Consider the following 20,056-nt stretch of genomic DNA (forward strand, 5'->3'; position numbering starts at 1 on the left):
TTGAAGGAGAGCTGCACGTCATCCACCTAACACAAAGTTAGTAGAGAAGGCGCCTTGAAACACGTGTGTATAGGCGCATTATAAATATCATATCAAGGTGGAGATCAAGAGAAAAGGGCCCAGTTGATCCTGGAAGCGCTGTGCCAAGAGGAAGGAGGTCAACCAGTCCAGAGCCAGGACCGTGATGCCAAGGTTATCACAGAGCCGATTTGTCAGGGTGGCATGATTGACTGTATCAAAGGCAGAGGAAAGGTCAAGAAGGATGAGAATGGACGAAGAGCTGGAGTCTAGATTAGAGAGCCGGCCTTCACCTGTGTTCAGGAGTGCAGTTCCCGTGCCTCTGGCAGATCTGAAGCCTGACTGGTGGTCGTGGAGACAACCAACAGGTTCCGAAGGTGAATAAGCTGGGAGATGGTCTGCTTCTCCAAGTGTTTGCCCATTAAGGGGATAATGGAGATGGGGCAGTAGTTTGCAGGACAGGAAGGGTCGGCAGAAGTCTTTTTGAGGAGAGGTTAAGTTACATAAGTGTTTGAGGTGTGAGGGGAAAGATCCATTGGCAAAGAAGTGATTGCAGAAATCGGCAAAGGCTGTAGTGAGGGAGTCATTGTTGTCCTTGATAGTTCTGGAGGAGCAGGGGAGCACCTGTTTTGGTGAAACCTTCATAGAGCAAACTTGTCTAAAAAACTAATCTGGTGTTATGGGAGAAAAAGAGGAGCGTAGGAAGGGAGGGCCAAGGGAGGCCTGAGAGTGGGTGAGGAGTAGAACCTGATTTTTAGAAATGCAGTGAGAGGTGTTGGGTAAGTGTCACAGAACTGATAAATCTTCCTGACATGGGTCAACCCCAGAACTTTTTTGCTTTATTAGTGGGATATTTTTCCTTAATACCTCAGTGAGTGGGAACCTTTTTCCACCCTCACAGAATCTTTAACTCTTTTTATGGGTGTCATTTTTTTTTACTCTTCATAGTGTCTTTTTAAAGTTATCCTCTTTAATAACTTAGTTCCCAAGGGCAGTAAGGATCTTTGCATCCCTTTTACATTTTGTGATGCCAGCACACCCCACCTTATGCTGAGTGCTGGGGAGATACTATGTATCCCCTTTTCACATTAAAAATGTAACAATTCTGTTAGTGACAAGCTTACCTTCAATGGCTGGTGGCAGTGATACCTTGTATTAATTTGGTGCAGCTTTACCGCGGGCTGTGTTCACAGCTGCAGTAAAGGCGGCATCCAAGGGTGCTCATTTTACCAAAATGGCTCCTGCTGTCTTTTATCACCATTTTAGTGTTTCTTGTAGTTTCTTGTTCCTTCCCCTGACATCCAGGATGGGAAATTCCTTTTTGTGATTTTTATCTTCGGCGGGAGTCCCCTGGACTCCCCGCCCAGGCTCCAGTCTGAGAGGCCAGGAAGCGAGGGAGAAGTCCAAAACTCCCCAGCCCTTTGTCTTATGCCTTGCTTGAATGGGGTCAAATCCCAATGGGGGGCTGCCTGTCCTGATTGGACAACCAGACTGCCCCTTGTAAAATGTTCTTTGAGAATGCTGAGGTTGTACTGTAATTCCTGATACATACTGCGAACTTGGAAGCTGAAGAAAAGTCGACCACTGGAATCAAAACCAAAGAGGAGGATGAAGGAAAAGCGGCTGAAACGATTTCCAGCGGCCGGAGAGCCTGCTGTGTAACCCGAGCCTGCTGTAGCCCTTGCTTCCAATCAACCTGGGAACTCCGAAAATGACGACCCAGAGCCTGGTGAGACCCACTAGACTCAAGGAGACCTGCGTTTTGAGCCAACCCACGTGTTGCTGCGTACTTGCATTGTTACAATACCCCAGTACCCTCGAACCTCAAGCCATTGTACGGTGCGCTGAATCTGTGTGGGCATCCTGGTGGATCTCCAGAGACAAATAGTCTGAAGGGTCCCCTCAACAGAGTGCTGGACCTTTGTAACGACGAGAATTCAACCGCGATTTTCTGTATTCTACTGTGCTCCTTGAAAAAATGCCAAATCCGCAGAACCGCATTCAGCCGTGAGGGAAACCTTCCCTAAAGCTGCCTTCAGCGATCCTGCTGCAAAGTTCCTACTGAGGTCTTGTTTTCAGTCACCACGACAAGGAATCCACTGACCGGGTATTTGGCTGCCGACCCTGAAGTCGTCCTGCTGCAAAATCTTCAATGCTCCGGTACTGTGTTGGCTTGGCTGTTCGGATTTCTGTGTACCTGTGGGTTGTTTTTTGTGATGGGGAGGCCTCTCATCCAGTGCACCCATTCCCACTGCTAGAATCTTGCTAGGGTGTCTTCGGAGTAGCCCCTGGACCCTCTTCCAACCCTAGAAGTAAAGTGCTCACCTGTTTGCCCACTTATCATAAGGACCTCTGATTTTTGCTACTAAAGAACCTATTCTGACACTGCCTGTTGGTCGCTAGTCCTAGTGACCCCCCTTTCTGCCACTGGAAACACTCGTGCTCCAAGAATAAGGGAAAGACTTTCAAGGGATTGGGACTTTTGCCTAGAAAAGAAAATAAGTGTTTAAAAGTGACTTACTTGTAAAGAGTTGGTTGATAACTGTAATTCTAAAAGTGAACAGTTACAACAGTTCTTACTTACCTTGGATGTGTGATGCACTATTCTTAAAAGTATGGTTAACATCTTTTCTTCCTTAGCAACTGTTTTGCCAGTCTAAAAGAACGTATATGTTCAGGTATTTTACTCCTGTGATTAGGTTGTGCCTCTTCCCAAAAGTAAAGTGTTGGTGTCACCAGATTAGTCCTTTGAGAATAATTGTATGAGTGTCCTCCAACTGGGTCTTGCTTCCCCTGACTTGCTGCTAGCCTGTCGAGAATAAGTCTGTATAAGGTTGTTGCCTACCTAAAATAACTGAGTCATTCAGTAAAGTGTAACATTGGGTTTTACTTGCCCCTTCATTGTGTGGTTAAAGTATGTGGGTTTTACTTGCCTTGTGTTAGCTGTGTGCCATCCAAAAAATAAGTTACAAAGGTTACTGCCTATCTCTATCTGGGGTTCCCTGATTTCAAAAGCACCTGTAATATTACTTCCTTAGGTTTAACTCACCTAGTATAACTCTGCCCTTTCATTACTGAATGTAATTGTGAAAGTAACCATTGGTTTTTGCTGCCCAAGAATACTTGTGACCTATACTGAATGTCTATGAAAAGGTTTTGACTTCACTAGAACTAATGTCCTCCTGACCTGTGTCAACCCCAGACCTTTTGCTTTTACTGCTGGATTATTCTTTCCTTATACCTCTGAGTGAACCTTTTTCCACACTCACGGAATATTTTACTGTTTTTATGAGTGTCATTTTTAAGACACTTTTATAGTGTCTTTTAAAAGTTATCCTCTGACAACTTTTTGGCAATAAGTGCCTATTGTTGCTGGTTGCCCTATGGGCTCCCCATTTAACTTTCTCTGGCTAACCTTGTAAGAACTACAGTTTCCAAGGGTAGAAAGGATCTTTATTAGGGGAGACCAGCACCTCCTGCCCACCCTCCACCTTATGTTGAGTGCTGGGGAGATACGCAGTATCCCATTTCTCATATTAAATGTGACATTTATGTTACTAGGACAAACTTAATTTAACGGCTGGTGGCAGTGAACCTTTTTATTCTGTGCATTTTTAATGCAGGCTATTTGCACAGTCTGGGAAAGGCACCAATGGGTGGTCATTTTACCAAAATGGCCCCTGTCTTCCATTTTCACCATTTTAGCGTTCCTTATCCTTTCTTGTTCCTTCTCCTGACATCCAGGGTTGGAAATTCCTTTGTGATTCTATTTATTTATTTATTTAACTCTTTGGCAGGAGTCCTATGAACTCCGCGACCAGGCTCCAGAGTGTCTGTGGAGGCAGGAAGCGAGGGAGGAGTCAAACTATGCAGTCCTTCGTCTTCCAGCCTAACTATAAGAATCCAGTTCAATCTGGAAGGCTGGCTGTCCTGAAAGCATTGCCAATCCCCGCAAAGTTTGAATGTTGCAAGGCTAATTGATCGGCTGGGTTCCTGCATAAACAACCGATCCTGGAAGCTGAAGAGGTAGTTGAGCACTGGAACCAATATCAAAGAGGAAGATGAAGAATTTGCGGCTGAAACGATTGCCCGCGACCAGAGAGCCTGTGTAGTCGGAGCCTGCTGTAGCCCTTCCTTCCAATCGACCTGGGGACTCTGAAAACCCTGACCCAAGAAGACCTGCATTTTGAACCATCCCACGCCGTGCTGCGACCTTGCAGGACTCCAATCCCCTGAGACATAGAGCCATTTTGCGGTGCACAGTCTTCTAAATCTCGCTGAAACTTTGTGGGCATCTTGCGGGACGATTCCAGTCCGTCCGAAAAGTCCCCTCACCAGAGTGTTAGACCTTGCAAACGACAAGAAATCCGACCAGAGATATTCTGTCTTCTTCTGTGCTCCTGAAAAAGGCACCAAATCCACAGCTGCATCCAACCACAAGGAAAACCTTGCCTAGAGCCTTCCCAAGGATCCTTACTGCAAAAGTCCTTCCAATGTCCTGTCCTCTTGATGAATGAATTCAACAACCAGGTTTTTGGCTACAGATCCTGAAGTCCTTCTACTGCAAAATCTTCTTTTGTGCTGAGGTACTGTGTTGGCTTGGATATTTACTTACCTTAAGTCTCTTGTGATTCCTGTGTAGTTTTGGGGTGGTTACTGTGATGGGGAGGTCTCTTCAGTTCACCCAGGCCCACTGCTGGAATCCTTCTAGGGTGTCTGCTCTGAAGCCCCTGGACCCTCAACTAACTCTAAAGGAAAGTACTTGATCCAACAGTCTTCCTTAGGAACTCTGACTTTTGCTACTTAAGAACCTACCCTGACCTGCATGTTGGACGCTAGACCCTAGTGACCTCACCTTCTGCCACTGAGAACTATCCTGCTCCAAGAATAAGGGAAAGACCAAGGCATAAATTCGTTTTCAAAAATTGATTAGCAGATTAGAGTTTGCTAATTAAAATGTTCTTGATTAGCAAACCAACCCATTTGATTAGCTGTGTTGTACTAATATTTTTAATGTCAACAGAGGTTATTTGTATTTAAGACATAAAATGAGCACCAGTACAGCATTTTTGTGTACCACTGAAGTAAAACATTAGTGAGATGAGCCAAGCCTTTCAAATTCTTTGAAATTCTGCAAGACCTGTATGTCGAGTAACTTAGTTTACCCACACAACCTAGAGAGAAATGCACTAGACCCATGACAACAAATGACAAATTTAAATGCACCTTCTGTAAAATGGCGCATGTCACCACAATCCCACTTTGTTTGGCACACTGCTGCCACCCAGAGGCCAGCCATTAACAATGAAACTTTTATTGGACATTTATTGCAAACAAAGTGAATGTTGGATAAAAGTTTCAGACATCCCCTGCAAAATGCTACTCGCCCTTCATGAAATCTACTCAACTATGCGAGTAGACTTGCGAACCCTGGATGAGTGTCTGTAAAATGTGAAAAGGTCCCTGCAAGAATGGAAACAAATACATTGATCTGACACAAAGGCTCTGAAAATAGTTTGGCCAGATCTCTCCCGCAGGTTCTTACATATAAAGCAATCCTAATCAGAGCAAAGCGAGCTCTGGGGGCTTACGACAGTGCATGATATTGCAGTAGATCTGTAGATGTATAGTCTGGATGAAACTATTGATCACTACTTTGTGTAAACCTCTAGTTAGCTTTGTGTATTTATTATGTAAGAGGAAATAAAGTAAGAGACTAAGCAAAGTGGGTGGCGTAGCAGGCAGAGAACTTGGCAGACTAGGTGGAACATTGTGGTTTGCGCCCATCTCACTTTCAAGGTATCTGGTATCAATCAACAGGGTGATGAGATAGAATGTAAAGGAATAGGTGGGATCAGCTCATGGGTTGAAACCCATTTGCACAGATGTATGCACCCACCAACAAACAGTACTGGGTTTGCCATCAAAAGCATCTGGCCTTGTGATCATGTTCATTTTCAAACGTTTTCACTCGTCAATGTGGTGCATCTTTCCCAACAAAATGAAATATAGTGGAAACTATGCTATTAAGATACACTAACCTACATTTTACGGTAAAACTTGGAGACAATTCAGTGTTTTTACAATAGCAATACTGTAATTATGCATTATATAACTTGCATTTTTAGGAATGGAATTTCAGAACTGACTTTTTAAAAACATTTTTTAAACATACTTGTCTTTGGCAGACAGGATCTAGTTAGCTTAATACAAGTATCATCCTGATTACTTCTGGTTTGCAATTATTAGAAAATAAAAAATAAAATCCTGCCTAGCTCTCCCACACAGGCCTTTGGCACCTAAGAGTGGAGGAGATGAGTACTGTTGCACCCTTTCTCCATTAGCCCAGTTGAACTTGCAGTGAAAAGAGGGTAGATAGAACCTTGCGGGTCAGAGAAGAATACAGGGTGAGCTGTGTTTTTATTGAACATGGAAACTTAAATAGCTAGTTTTGCTACACAAGTGTTAATTTAAGTAGCAAACCTACAGAATTACCTAGCAAATTGCTATGCAACACTGATTATTTTATTCCTTGAAGACTTCTAAGGTTTGGGCCTTTTGCCTTGAAAAGAGAATGCTTGTTTAAAGCTTACGTACTTGCAAAAGAAGTTGCTTGGTAACTGCAACTCTGAGGGTGAAGTTACAAAAGTTATTACTTACCTTAGGATTGTTCTACCATTCTGAAAAGTATATGTAAATTCTCACTTTCCTTAGAAACTGTTTTGTCATTCTAACCGAAAGTAGATACAAGGTTATTTTACAGCTTGTGAATTGGTTGTGCCACTTCCCAAAAGTAATGCTGTTGGCTTCACTAACTACTTCTTTCAGAGAATAGTTGTATGTTTCCCAACTGGGTCTTTCTTCCTGTGACTTGCTGTTAGCCTGTACAGTATATGTCTGTCTTAGGCTGTCCCTACCTAGAATAACTTTGAGTCATTCATAAAGATTAACACTGTTTTGTATACCCGCCTTTAGCTTGCTGATACCTCCTGTAGAAAGTATATAGGTTTTGCTTACCTTGAGTAGAACTATTATCCTAAAATAAGTTAGTTATTGCTTCCCTTAGTCTGTGAACTCAACTGTAATTGAATATTACACCCCAACGTCCAACTGCCCTAGAATAACTGATATCCTGAACCAGTTATTTTTTTTGTTTACAACCTCAAAGGTTTTTACAAAAAGTTGCTAGTTTCCGTTTAGATCCTTGGCAAGCTACGTAGCGTCACCACTGTCAGAAGAAGAAGCAACATTTGTTAGAGAATTAGTTAGAATGTTGGTGGATTTTGATGGATTTGAAGTATGCTTAACGTGCCACTTTAGGCCGCGGAGACTTTTTTAAGAGCCACATCTAGGAATTTGGCCGCTGCCCTGGACCATCTGGCCGAGTCTCCTGCTATCATTCGACACCAACAAGTTTCTTCATCGAGGCTCGACGACTGGCCGCTGAGTGGTGTCAAGAAGGCGTGCCTTTCCACTGTTAAAGCTGGGCATGACATGAAGAGGTGGCGGATTGATTCCACTTTGTTTGATATTGCACAGAAACGGCAGTCTTGGGTCAGCGCGAGAGCTCTGATGTAAAGGATTTCTCTTGTAGGAAGTAAATTTAAACGAGCCGCATTAAATTTTTCCTTAACTCCTTTTCTGTGAATCTCTCACAGTATTTTAATGAGACTTTCAACCGGTTGTGCGATGTCGGTAGATGTTTTAGCGATTTTATAAGACTGGGTTTTTTCAACTGAGTTTATCCAGTCTTGTTGCTCGAGTTTAATCTTTACTCGCCCTGGATTGTGTATTAGAGTTTCTTCATCGCACGCTACCTCTTCTAATTTCACTTGGATTTTTGCGACCCACTCAACTAGTGGTTTACAGGATCCCTTGTCGATCTCAGAGGCGACAACCTGGAAAATTGGAGGTGAGTCAGGGCTCAGGATTTTTCGACACAACTGTGTAGCACTCTGATTTACCTCAACCGCTAGTGATGACAGGCCCAGGTCTCTTCTAATCGCTGGCATCAGCGCTGCTTTTGGCAAACCTAATACTGATTTCCAGTATAGACCTTCCAGCTGAGTCCATAGTTCCTCTTCCAGAGTCAAATTTGCCGCCATCCCATAAGTTATGGCAGGTACTACTTTGGATTTATAGAACAGGATTGTAGGGGTCCATGAAAACTTCCCAAACTTTCTGTCTATTGAACGTGCTTGTGCAGTTAAATTTCTCATTTTGTCCCAGAGTAATTATTGTTGCGAGTTCTCTTTTAAAGAGATGTCGAGCTGGATTCCCAAGTATTTGCATTCATTTACTTGCTCAATTTTTGAGTTTTCCATGGTCCAGGAGGAGTTAGTTTGTTTCCTCGCTACTTTAGTCCATGTTAGGATTTTGGTTTTTGATATGTTTACTTTTAAGTTGTTACTTTCCATGTACGTTGCTAGGTTTGTTAATTGTCTTTGTAGGCCTATCGGTGTCTGGTCCATAAGAACCAGATCATCGGCGTACCACAGTCTTGAAACCTGATGAATGCCTACTTTCGGCGGAAAGGATCGCAATGTTCTTTCTGAGACTTGTAAGTCTCCAATGAACGCTATAAATAGCGCTGGTGCAAGTGGACATCCTTGATTGATCCCACGATCGGTTTGGATCTGATCCGAGAGCGTGCCTTGCCGGCTGAGGCGGACCCGTAACAATGTTGAGGTGTGAAGGGCTATTATGGGCTCAAGTACCGGGCCTGGGCAGTTCCACGTTATTAGCTTCGACCAAAGTCGGTTCCGTTCAACCATGTCGAATGCTTGGGATAGGTCCACCATCGCCAAGAAGACCTTAGGCGCTCCACTTTTTACTTTTGCTTTTATGATGTTGAGGATCAAAACTTTTATTGTTGTTCCTGCACCTTTTTGGAAGCCGGTTTGAAAAATGTCTGCCGAGGGAGAATTTCTGGCCCAGTTCTTGAAATGAGGCAACAGAAGCGACGCAAAGATCTTGCCGATGATGTCAAGGAGCACTATTGGTCTATAATTTGCCAGTGCGCTTTTGTTTCCTTTCTTGAAAATTGGGAATAGGACTGCCTCCATCCAGGTTTCTGGAATCTGCCTCTGGGTTTGGCAGTGCTTCAATAGTTCGCTGATGGCACAGGCCCATTCCCTCGGATGTTCCTTGAGATCTAGGTTTGACAGCCCGTCTGGGCCTGGAGCTCTCGATGCTTTTAAGTTTGAAATTATTCTGGAGATGCCTTCCACCTCTGTCAAGTTGATCCATTGGTTTGTGTTCGGCAATGCGGTCCGTGGCTCCCGGATGGGAGGCGCCCGGTATAGATCTGTAAAGTGCTGTATCCAGCTTTGTTCAGTTACTGAGTTTGAGATCAATGGTGCGATCTGGCCGTTAACGGACTTTAATAGTGTCCAGAGATCTCTGGTGTTTCTTGAGGCAAGGGTGCGTAACATGGCTTCTGCGTCTTTCTGATACAACTTTTGTCGTATCTTTAACCATGATTTATAGGATTTCGCTAAGGTGTCATGGGCGGTCCGTAGTGCGGACATTTTCGTTTTTACTGCCAGTCTTTTTGCTTTTTTTTACTTCTCGCCGTTTTTCGGCCACTGTGTTGTTAAATACGTGAGTGTAAGGTACCTGGATTCGTGGTTTCCCGTTGAAGGTCACTTTATGGGCCACCGGCAGGGATGTATATTCAGGTCTTGTTTCCCTAGATTCCCGGTCGTGGATCCTCTTTAGGTTTTCCCGGAAAGCTACGATGTCTGATGGAGTGAGCCGGAGACGGTTTTGTTGTTTGTTTGACTCCACATCTGGTAAGTACTCAGGTATTTCGAGCAGGGCTCCATTCCATGACATCTGAAGCAAGTTGTGGTCGCTTTCTGTCATTTTTTCGACTCTATAGTCCACGAAATAAGGGATGAGGCTTTCAGAGATAAATATGTAGTCCAATGTGGCCGAAGATTCAAGCCTTTCCCACGTTGGAATTTGAAGGCCACAGTCACCTAACTCTGCTGTGTTGTAAAATTTTCTCGATTTCATTAGGTTTCCCCACGCGTGGCCCCTTTCGTGGGCTTGGTATGTAGCCGTTTGTGCTGGTGCTGCACTCTTCGGTAGGTCGACCTTGCATTTCGCGTTCAAGTCGCCACAGATTATGATGTTTTGAACTTTCCCGTCAATTGTTATTTCATCGATGCTCTCGGCTATTTGGTTACAGAAGTCGTCAGTTGATGTTCTTTCTGGGTTCCAGTATAGATTTAAAATAGCCAGGTCGGTGTTTACCCAGGCCTCTTGGACGCGATTGTAGTGGAGCCAAGTAGCTAGTGAGTCCAGTTTGCCATAGCTCGCTGTAAGTTTGCCCTTTGGGTTGAGTGCTGAACCCACTCGGATGACAGTCAATATTCCCGCTGAAGGTCGACCAACGTTACTTCTGGTTGCTGGGGATATTTCAATTGCGTACCCGTCTAAGGATGGTTTAGCCGTTAGCCAGGTTTCCTGCAGACAGATCAGGTCAAAAGCAGCCAAATTTAGGTCGTTTTTTCTGTTTGGTGACGGTGTCCTCTGGTGTTCCACGACGCCATTTTTAGGGTACTGTTGTGGCACTCGGTTAATGGAATAGCGCTCATCTTTTTGACTTAGGAGGAACCCACCGGTCGTTGGTATTTTTTTTGTTGCCGGGAGAAGGTGTCTGTAAGCCATCTCCATGGTTTTGAAGCAGATGCTTCTTTAGGTTCTCTTTTTGTCGAAGTCACCCATCTTTTTGTGTCGGAGTTCTCATGTTGGGACTTGTCGCATCTATATTTGCTGGTACTAGGTGCTGTAGTTCTCCGGTTCCATTTATTTGGATATTCTGTCTCAACTTTCATGCCCTCCTTCTCCACTCTCCTCTCAGGTTGTCTAGAGTTGGTGGATGGGCCTGCCTTGCCACATCGGATCTCCGAATGCTCCGTATTTTCTCTCTCTAAATCCCAGGTCTATTTTAGGTTTAGAGAGCAGTTGAATTTTGAGCCCTAATCGCTGGAGGTCTTTTATTATTTCCGGAGTGATTACACTTGTCGCCTTGTTTCTGATGTGAAGATAAGTCTTGGCTCTATGTTCTCGATGGTAGGGCTCAATTAAAGTGAGATCGTCAGATGTTATATGTCGGAGGTTTTCGGTTTTTCTTAAGAGTCTTAGCACTGTTCTTCGATTGAGGACCATGTAGCTGTCTTTTGCGGGCGTTTGCTCTAATTTAAAGAGCGCCGAGTCCGCCAGATTCAAATGTTTCCTTGATTCTGCTTCACGTGTTCTCGTGGAGTTCTTAAATGAGTACACTCTGAGTCTCGACTGACGTGGATTCTGACCTGATCTCTCTTCCCGTTCCCTCTTTGGTCGATCCCCTTCGATTTCGTTGCCGCTTCTAGGGCTACGCTTGGGGAGTTTGAGCGCGTCCTTTTCTCACGGACGCCCTGCTCTCTAGATGGGCGCCCAGTTTCGGCCATAGAGGCCCTTATTTCATGCTCCATTGGGGGGACCAAGGGATTTTTTTGGACGGTCACTGTTTTTCAGATCGGCGTGGTGACGGCAGTTTCAGTTTCCAGATGCTGAGAGATGTCCATTAGGTCAGAGGACGCGTCTTGGTCATTACTTATTAGTACCATGGCTTGGCTCTCCTTTACCTGTATGTAGGACGGTATCGATCTACTGTTGGTATGTTGATTTGATAGTGTTTGTTCTTTGTTGTTAGAGCTCAATTGGGGATTTGGTTCTTTGGACTTTGTGTGCCTAGGTTAGAATTTGAAGGGTTTTTTGCCTTTCTTTCGGGACCAGTTTTTGACTGCCTGGTTGCGAAGTCCACTGATGTGAGCGTGGAGGGTTTATTTCCCGTTTTGGCAAAAATTGGGGCCAAGTCCGTTTCCTTATCCTGCTCTTCCGTCTGAGTTGACTTTGAGGGGGCGGATTTAGTGTTTTGGGCCTGGTACGTTCTGGTTTTAAGGATCTCATCCGTCAGTTTGTCTATTTTTTCTCCCAATATGGCCTCTCTAGATTTGGAGTTCTGGTCGACGGCAGTTAGGTAGCCTTTGATATAGGACAGTTTGTCTTTCATGTTGGTTGCTTATCATAGCGGTGTTGTTTGTAAGGGCCTCGTGGATGGCTTCGTACAATTTACCGAAGGGGTTTAGGGCGATCGTGAATGCCGACATGATGGACAGCAAGTCAGTTTTCTTTTTTGAGGCAGTCTCTCTTTCTGTGAAGCTTGGAGTTTCACTTGGTCGTCGTGATTTAGTTGGAGTTTTTGTGGCTCTGTCAAATGAGATTTGGTGAAATTTCTCTGAGGATCTTCTTACTGTGGATGGTGTTTCCCCTTGGCTGTTATGTGGGGGTTCGCCTGAGAATGTACCAGGATTTCCCAGAATGTGTGGCCGCTTCCATGCGTAGTGAACTTCAACCTGGGCGTTCTTGATATCAGTTTTAGACCTTTCTCTTGTCAGGGCTTCTGGGAAACTCGTAGCCACGGTGGGCATGGGAGGCATGGTGTTGCAGGTGTCTTTTGATTAATCGGTGTTATTGCCTCATGGGAGTCTTTTGTCTCGAGGGGGCAGTTGGCCATTTGTCTCGGAGTCAGGTTGATTGACATTGTTTTCATTCACCCCGTTTTGGCCCCGGGGTGGCTTTTGTTGTACTTGTGGTGTGTCATTTGGGTTCGAAGTCGGCGAAGTCGGATCTGTTTTTCGTGCTTTTCACCTCTGGGGTGGCTCTATAATCGCCTCCAAGATTTCCGCGTCGGACAACTCTGGGTCCTGGTCTAATTTTCTCTTATGTTTGGTTATAAAGTATTCTTTTAGGGAGGCAGATATTAGGGGGGCAGGCAGACATTTTAAGCCCCCCTGGTTTTTTAATGTTTTTCTCCGCTTCTTCATCAGTGATTTTTCTAGCAGCCGACATGGCTTTGGAGGCACTTTTATGTGCGTGCTCTTTACAGCCTTGCTCGTAGTTTCAAATGGATTATCGTTTACTTCTTGAGCCGATTCCAATGGTTCATCCACTAACAGGCTCGACTTCGTCTACGTCACCCTTTGTGGCTTGTGGAGATTCTTTAGCCTGTTTTGGGGGCGGTTCTGCACTGTTTAGGTCTTGGTTGTCGTGCCGCACCGGTGAGGCCCTTTGAGCTGAGGTACCCAACTCCTGGGAAATTCCGAATACTGTGTCGTCTGGGCGAGAGTGTTTGCTCATCATGCCGGCTGTGGCCGCTGGCTTCGTCGTGGTGTTGTCAGACTGCTTTCTCCCAGTTGTGGCGTGGAAGCGCAGTGCGCCTGCCGGGTGCCGGTCGAGCATTTCACTCGTTGCCGCAGGGGATAGTGTGCGAGCAGCGCCCGGCTGTTCAGGGCCCAGCCGCAACCGTCCTCGGACAGTCAGCGGCGTGGACTCCCTCGTCGAAACGGTCAGACTGCTGGGAGCAGCGCATGGCACAGATCCCTGTAATCGCGCAGAAGATTGTTCAGAGGTAAGTTATTTTGGTGGAGGTTCCTGAGAGTTTCCCACCTCCCGGTTAGGGGAAGCCGGGAGGAGCGCACCTCCGCCGCCCACCCTCTCCTCAAGCACCCCCACAGCTGCCACAGCCTCGTCCACCGATGTTCGTGGATTTAGGGGGTACAGTACCGCACTCGTGGGCGGTGGAGATTTTGCGGGGGCCGGGAGAGGGGGGTGAGGGGGGCACGGAGCACTCTCACCACAGGATGCCAACTCTGTGATGATATTTCCCCATGCCGTTTTCCGATTCTTCCCCAACTTGATTTCTCTGGGATCCTGAGAATCTTGTTGGGAGTTCTGCCCGTGTGCCACTTTGCTACTACGAAGGCGGCGACTTAGATCGTCATCAGTCGGTGATGGTGGTGCCATGATTACTAATTGGGGCGGGTTGTTGTGAGATTAGGGTGAACACACAATGAGTATGCAAGGGGAACCTCTTTACCTTTTGCCGGCGGCCGCCGGACACCAGACACACTGCTTCGTACACCGCGCCGCGCTCGGTGCAGTGTATTTGTAGGTAGTCCTCCTGGAGGTAGAGGTAGGCCTGCAGAGGGGAGGTCCAAACACAATTTCGATGTGGAAAGCAGGAGAGTTCAAGCAGCGGACTGTCCTCACAGTTCTCACCAGACGCACTGCTTCGCACACCGTACCTAGAATCTGTGTGTCACTAGATCAGAAAAGTATATGGTCCAGTTGACTTACCAGGTGATTTCTTGCTGAGCGTCATGGTACAACTGACTGGGTCTACTACCCTGGAATTACTGTAAAGTAATCTGAAAGTAACTTATGGTTTTACTCCCCAAGAATAGATGTGAGCTACACTGAATGTGTTGGATAAGGTCCGACTTACCTAGAAATAGTTTGTTTTCTAAATAAGGTCTATGCTTTGGTCTGTGCACTTTAAAGCATAGTGTCGTGTTTTTATAATTGTGGTTATATATAATGTGATAGTTCTTATTTCCCCCAAGATTTATCTGGGCCTACTTGTATTTAAACCATTTATTTTTTTACAATACATAGTGTTTCAATGTTTCTGTGAACCACTTGTATTACAATGTCTTTGTACTGATTTTACAGCCCTCTCTCCTGTCTAAGATAAGCCTGGCTGCTCTGTTTACGCTACCAAGAACTCAGCTGGTACAGCCTTATACTGAGAGTGGAGTCTTGTACTGTCTCAGTTGAATGGTTTTACTAAGCCCTTAGTCTGTCCTAATATAAAAAGGCCCTCTTCTTTGAGCAGATGGAGTGTGTGTATTGCTTTTGGAGGTGGCAGGCCAGTTTGTCTGGGGATGTGCTTGAGGCCCGACACTTCTGCTCAGCCGCTTTGCACTTGCGTTTTAGAGCGGCCAGGTCAGAGTCATAACAGGAATTGCACTTGGAGGCAGGTTTCATGCAGATCCTCATGACCAGGGCAAGGATGTCCAGAGTGTTGGAGATGGAAAGTTGAAGGTCAGTAAGGGATGTGTCAGATTGAGAGTCAGTGATAGTAGTAGGAGGGTGAAATGATGATGGTTGCGGCAACTGACTCTTGCTTCATAGATCAAATGAAAGAGGAGGAGGATGGCAGTGTGGGTGGGGGCTTAGCAGAGGGACCCAGGAAGTCCAGGTGAGAGGTAAGGAGAGCATGTTCAGACACAGAGAACGGAATAATGATAGAGTTGGAGATGAGGGTTATCTGAAGATATGAGAGTATCCACGGTGTGTCCGGTTTAGTGCGTCAGACCAGAGTGAAGACTGCTGAAGGAGAGAGTCACTGAGGTTGCAGGAGAGTCGAGGTGAATATTGAAGTCTGAAGAGGAGAAGCTTGGAGGAGGAGGCAAGGAAAGAGAGGTGAGGTCAGCCCATTCAGAGAGGAAGTGAGTGACCTGGCCAGGAAGGCTGTAGATGGTGGGAAGAGACACAAAGCATGCAGACAAGGCTTTCTTAAGAGTACGCCTGAGTGGGTATTATAGTAGCAGGGACCCACTCGGGGAAGATCAGAGCCCTCAAGGAGGAGTATCAAAACTCATGACAGAGTTCACAGTGAACCAAGACAAGTGGTCGTCATATCTTTCTACCCTACTCAGAGCTTGGTTGGGAATATTTACCCTTAGAGTCCATGGCACTTTCCTATTCATATTCCCCTCATCGTAAACCCAAGTCCCCAGAAAGACACTATTTAATGGGCTAAATTTGGGAGGGGGGCTAATGTGGGCCGTAAAGGTAAGGGTGTCATGACGTATCCTTTACACACATTGAACACTAGTCACAAGCTTTTCTAAAAATGTCTGTGCAGCCTTTTCGAACCCTACCCTCAAGTTGCTGTTCAGCCCATACTTTGAACGACAAAGAGCAGTGGACAAAATCATTTGTCACAGTACATGGAAAGACCTGTTTGCTTGAGCTGAAGAACATACTAATGTTTAAGTTTCTGAAACCTGTTGGATTCCACTTTATTCAAAAGGTGTTCAGTGTGGGTTAGTAAGTAAGTAGACTGCTACAGGTAATTTGTATCTCAATTGTTTACAAATACATCATACTTGCTTGTTGTCATTTTGCATTTTGTGGTGTTGGGAGCATTGTATTGGGAAGGTAACAGATAACATTGTTCGGAAGAGTCCTGGAATAGCTGTGCCTTTGCTTTGATTTGGGGTCTTTGGCTAAATGTTTTACTAACTATTCATGTTAAAACCGGTCTTTTATGTGTCCGGACCTCTGTTTTCATTTTGAATTTGGCATAATGTTTTTCAGATTTAGCTGCTGCACTCATAACTGACTTTAAATCTAAATTTTTCTTTTCAATTTCTTTCCTTTCATTCCTGCATATTGCATTACTGAAGCATGACACGTGTCCTGTGTGTCGAAAAAGCTTAACTGGACAGAACACAGCCACAAACCCCCCCGGGTTATCTGGGATGAATTTCTCCTCTTCCTCATCTTCCTCGTCTTCCAGTTCACCAAGTAATGAGAACTCTGCCAGCAACTCATGAAGTTGAAACACAACTTTGCCTCTTTCTCACTGTCGCCTCCGACCACTTACCTTCCTCGCCTCCTGCCCTTATGCCCCGTTTTCCTGCGCTTTTCCACGATATCCTAGAGCAGCCAAGAAGTCATCTGACGGAAAAAGAGAACTGAAGAACCTGCGGAAACAATTGCAGTAGTTCCAGGGGCTCTGTTGCTCAGGGTGCCACAATCTTCTCTGCAATCTGTGAGGATGACTGCTGCTCCTGTGACTTCAACGTGATGGCCACACTGACTCATGAATGCCATCTCAAGTAGTTGGCAAGATCTTTCTTTTTAATTGAAAATTCCAAGTTATTGACAGAAAAGTGAGTGAGAGAATTTGATTAAATGTGGTGGTTATATGTTGTAAAGTCGAGATCCTACCTCCCCTCCTTTCTTTTTTTTTTTAATGCCTTGAGGTTTTTATCCTTTAAATTAAAGAGTAATGTTTGAAATTCACCATCAGGGTTTCTGGTGACTGTGGACCCTTTGCACTTGCCACTGTATACAGTACAATCTGACAGTTTTGTAACCTACCTCTCCCTCCCTGTTGCCCGCCTCCCCCCAACAATCGGCCCCTTTTGAAAGTACAGCATATTATGGGGGTTTTGTGACTTAACTTATTAGTGTTGCTCAGAGGATGAATATTGCAAAAAAGAAACCCTGAAGAATCGGAGTAATGGTTGGAGCGACTGCCCAGATATTGGCACTGATATCAATCCTACATTGACATAGATGTGTGGCACTTTGTCAGGAGCATGAGAGGACTGGTTTAGTTCTGACTGTTCTGCAGAAGCGGTCCCACAGTTAGAACATTTTTCGGCTCCCTTGAAGTGTTAGCCCCTCATCTTTTGCCATCAATGCAGTCCAGTTGCACATCTGGAGAGTGCCGGCACTGGGACCACAACTGAACAGGACCTGCTGTAATGACCAGACAACCTGATGTAAAGACCAGCTGCTCTTTTAACAAATAAATGCAATTTTAAAAGACATTTTCTTTTTTGCTGTACTTCCTGAGAAGGGAACAGACAGGTTTGTTTCTTCTGCTGAATGTGACCCATCGCAAGAGGGGGTGCGGTGGCCTAGTATTTTCTATCCCAAGGGTACAGAAAATTGGCAAGAACTTATTTTTCATTTCATATTTCAAACTATTTTGTGGATATATTAATGGTTTTACATCATGATGAATGTTCCCTTCTTGGTTCTGGGTTCCAGCAAAAGCGCTTGGGAGGGGTACACTTACAGCTGCATTGGTGAGAATGTTGACGGACATGAGGCATGCATCTGTGCTATTTTGGCAAGAAGTAAGTTTGTTCAAGGAAAATGATCCTTGAGCAAAGAGGATACTTTTGTTGGGCTGAATAATGTTTTGGTGGCGAACAATCTGCACCTTAAATGTCTCGGCAAGAAGAGGGTTCATTTCATGCAGAAGCTGAAGTTCCTTTTTAATCAATGGTGTGGGTTGGGAGACTTTACTTTTGTGTTTAATGTCCACCCTGCCAACACCTCCCATCCCCCCCCCCCCCCCCCCCGATACCTTTTTGGTTTAACAATGAGGATCCCCACATCTTTGAAGAAGCCCCTCTATACAACTGAAAAATGTAGCTTATTTGCATCATGTTATTGAAAATATTGCAGTGCCCTTTAAAGGAAGTTCAGTTTCTGGTGTATACAACCCTGTCTGAAGAAGGCACCTTTGTCATCTTGAAATCTTCATTAAAAGATTTGTTTACCTAGTCAATGTGTTGTCTTTGCCAAACCATGTTTTCCTTAAAGCAAAGTTTACTTTCTGAAAATGTGTGTTTCAATTTTTCATTTGCATGCCCTTTAAAGATTTGACCGAGCTGGCACTGTTGGTTGGAGAGAGACCAGTATATGCTGCTGTTGTGTTGTACAGAACCTGAGACTATTGGAAGTTCACCTTGAATGCAAAGCCTTTACTGGATTGTAGAGGGTATTTGTTAGTTGACCAGGAGATGTGTAAAGTACAGGGCTACAATGGGGATTATCTGTTCTGAAACCATATCATGCTACATTTGCTTTTTAGTTTAAGCAGATGGTTGCATTTTAAATTTTTCCTAAATGCTAGCTCATTTCACGTGGTAAAACGTCTGGAGGAGTGTTTGAAGGCAGATTGCTCTCGATGGAAAAGTATCTACATACCTTTGAGTAATAGATAGTGGGATGCTGATGCATGAGCTCAGGAAATATGGAGAGAAAAGCTTTAATAGCAAAGCATGCCAAATGCAGCAAAGAGCTCTGAATTATTGGGGTACCTTTTTAAATTCATTGCTCTTTTTCACTGGGAGCTTGTGAATACTTGCCAGAACAGCAGAAACAATCTCAAAATGCAGTCTCTGGTTCAAGTTGATGGCAACGGTACTCTGCTGCAGCCATACATGCAGTTGAGTGGCACTCGCAGGTTCACACAGAAAATTGGGCACTGTTACGCACAATCCCATACATAGGGTTATATGCATATATACTTCAATCCCAATTCTCCTTTTTTGTAATTTTTACCACCACATCCTTTCCACTGACGATATTGGCTAACAAGTCCACCACAGAATATTATTAGGGACTGTTCTTAGCTACTTTATTTTTTTTATTATTGCAACGTTCCACCATTGACCAATATATTACCTTGCTTTTTTTCTGTGTTGTTCCTGGCTTTTATTTTTTGGGTGTGATGCTCTTGCTTCATCTGATTCACCCCTTTCATTTGCCGGGCACTGGTCAGTCCCCACGACTACCAGTATAGTGAGTGTATCACCCATCCCTTTTCTACTTTATTTTAACATTGTAGCACAATCCACCTTCAGTTATTTTCTTGTGCACTGAACAGGCTTGTGGCAGTGAACTGATAGTTTATAAAAAAAAAATTCTGTTCCGGTGTACGCCATGCACATTTATTTTTACCATGATAACTCCTCTTGGAGTACCATCTATTCAAAATGGCTGCTCATCATGGTTAAGCAAAGTTCTCTGCACCATCTTCCTATCCTCGCAGGTCAACTGCCATATAAGGGAACGCAAATTGGCAGTTGTCCGGATCTGGTATTCCAGTAAATGCTTTGCGTGTGATAAGTGGCTGAAACTGGGTTTGGAACGGTCTGGTCCCAATCAACACTCAGCCAAGGTCCATCCTGTTACTTGGCAGATTGTGAGGTGACTGGTATGATTTTAACAAGCTGTACCTGCTTGAATCCTTCATGCGCCTTCCATTGATGGGCTGGCATCTCCCAATTTTGGATCAAGTCAAGAGAACTTAAGGCTATTTGAGATTGCCTACCACAAGATGCAAGCCTCATCGGAAGCTGAAGGACAACGAGCGACCCGGCAAAGGACAACTGCAAGCAACCAGCATTGACCAACCTACACCACACACAAAACCTCTGCCTTCACCTTCACTAGGAAGATCTGAAATTGGTATCTTCCTCTCTTAGAGTGGTGGGACCAACCAGTCTGAAGCCCTGAGCTGGATTCATTGCATCAATGAGGTCTGAGCATTCACCCTGTCTGCATTTGGCCTGCATCCGCTCAAGACTGGACTATAGTGTTGTGTTGG

The 20,056-nt window shown here is 44.8% G+C and overlaps 1 protein-coding gene across 1 annotated transcript in view; it reads left to right on the forward strand.

Moving 5' to 3' along the window:
- The window catches only part of RNF126 (ring finger protein 126), a 417,384-nt gene extending 399,160 nt beyond the window's left edge, over window positions 1–18,224 (forward strand). The window contains exon 9 of the mRNA XM_069647846.1: window positions 16,326–18,224. Coding sequence (XP_069503947.1) covers window positions 16,326–16,475 — 150 coding nt within the window. The 3' untranslated portion in view covers window positions 16,476–18,224. The remainder of the gene's footprint in view (window positions 1–16,325) is intronic.
- Window positions 18,225–20,056: the final 1,832 nt, after the last annotated feature.

The sequence above is a fragment of the Ambystoma mexicanum genome, chromosome 1p (assembly GCF_040938575.1).
Source record: "Ambystoma mexicanum isolate Mex_15411 chromosome 1p, UKY_AmexF1_1, whole genome shotgun sequence".
NCBI lineage: Eukaryota > Metazoa > Chordata > Amphibia > Caudata > Ambystomatidae > Ambystoma > Ambystoma mexicanum.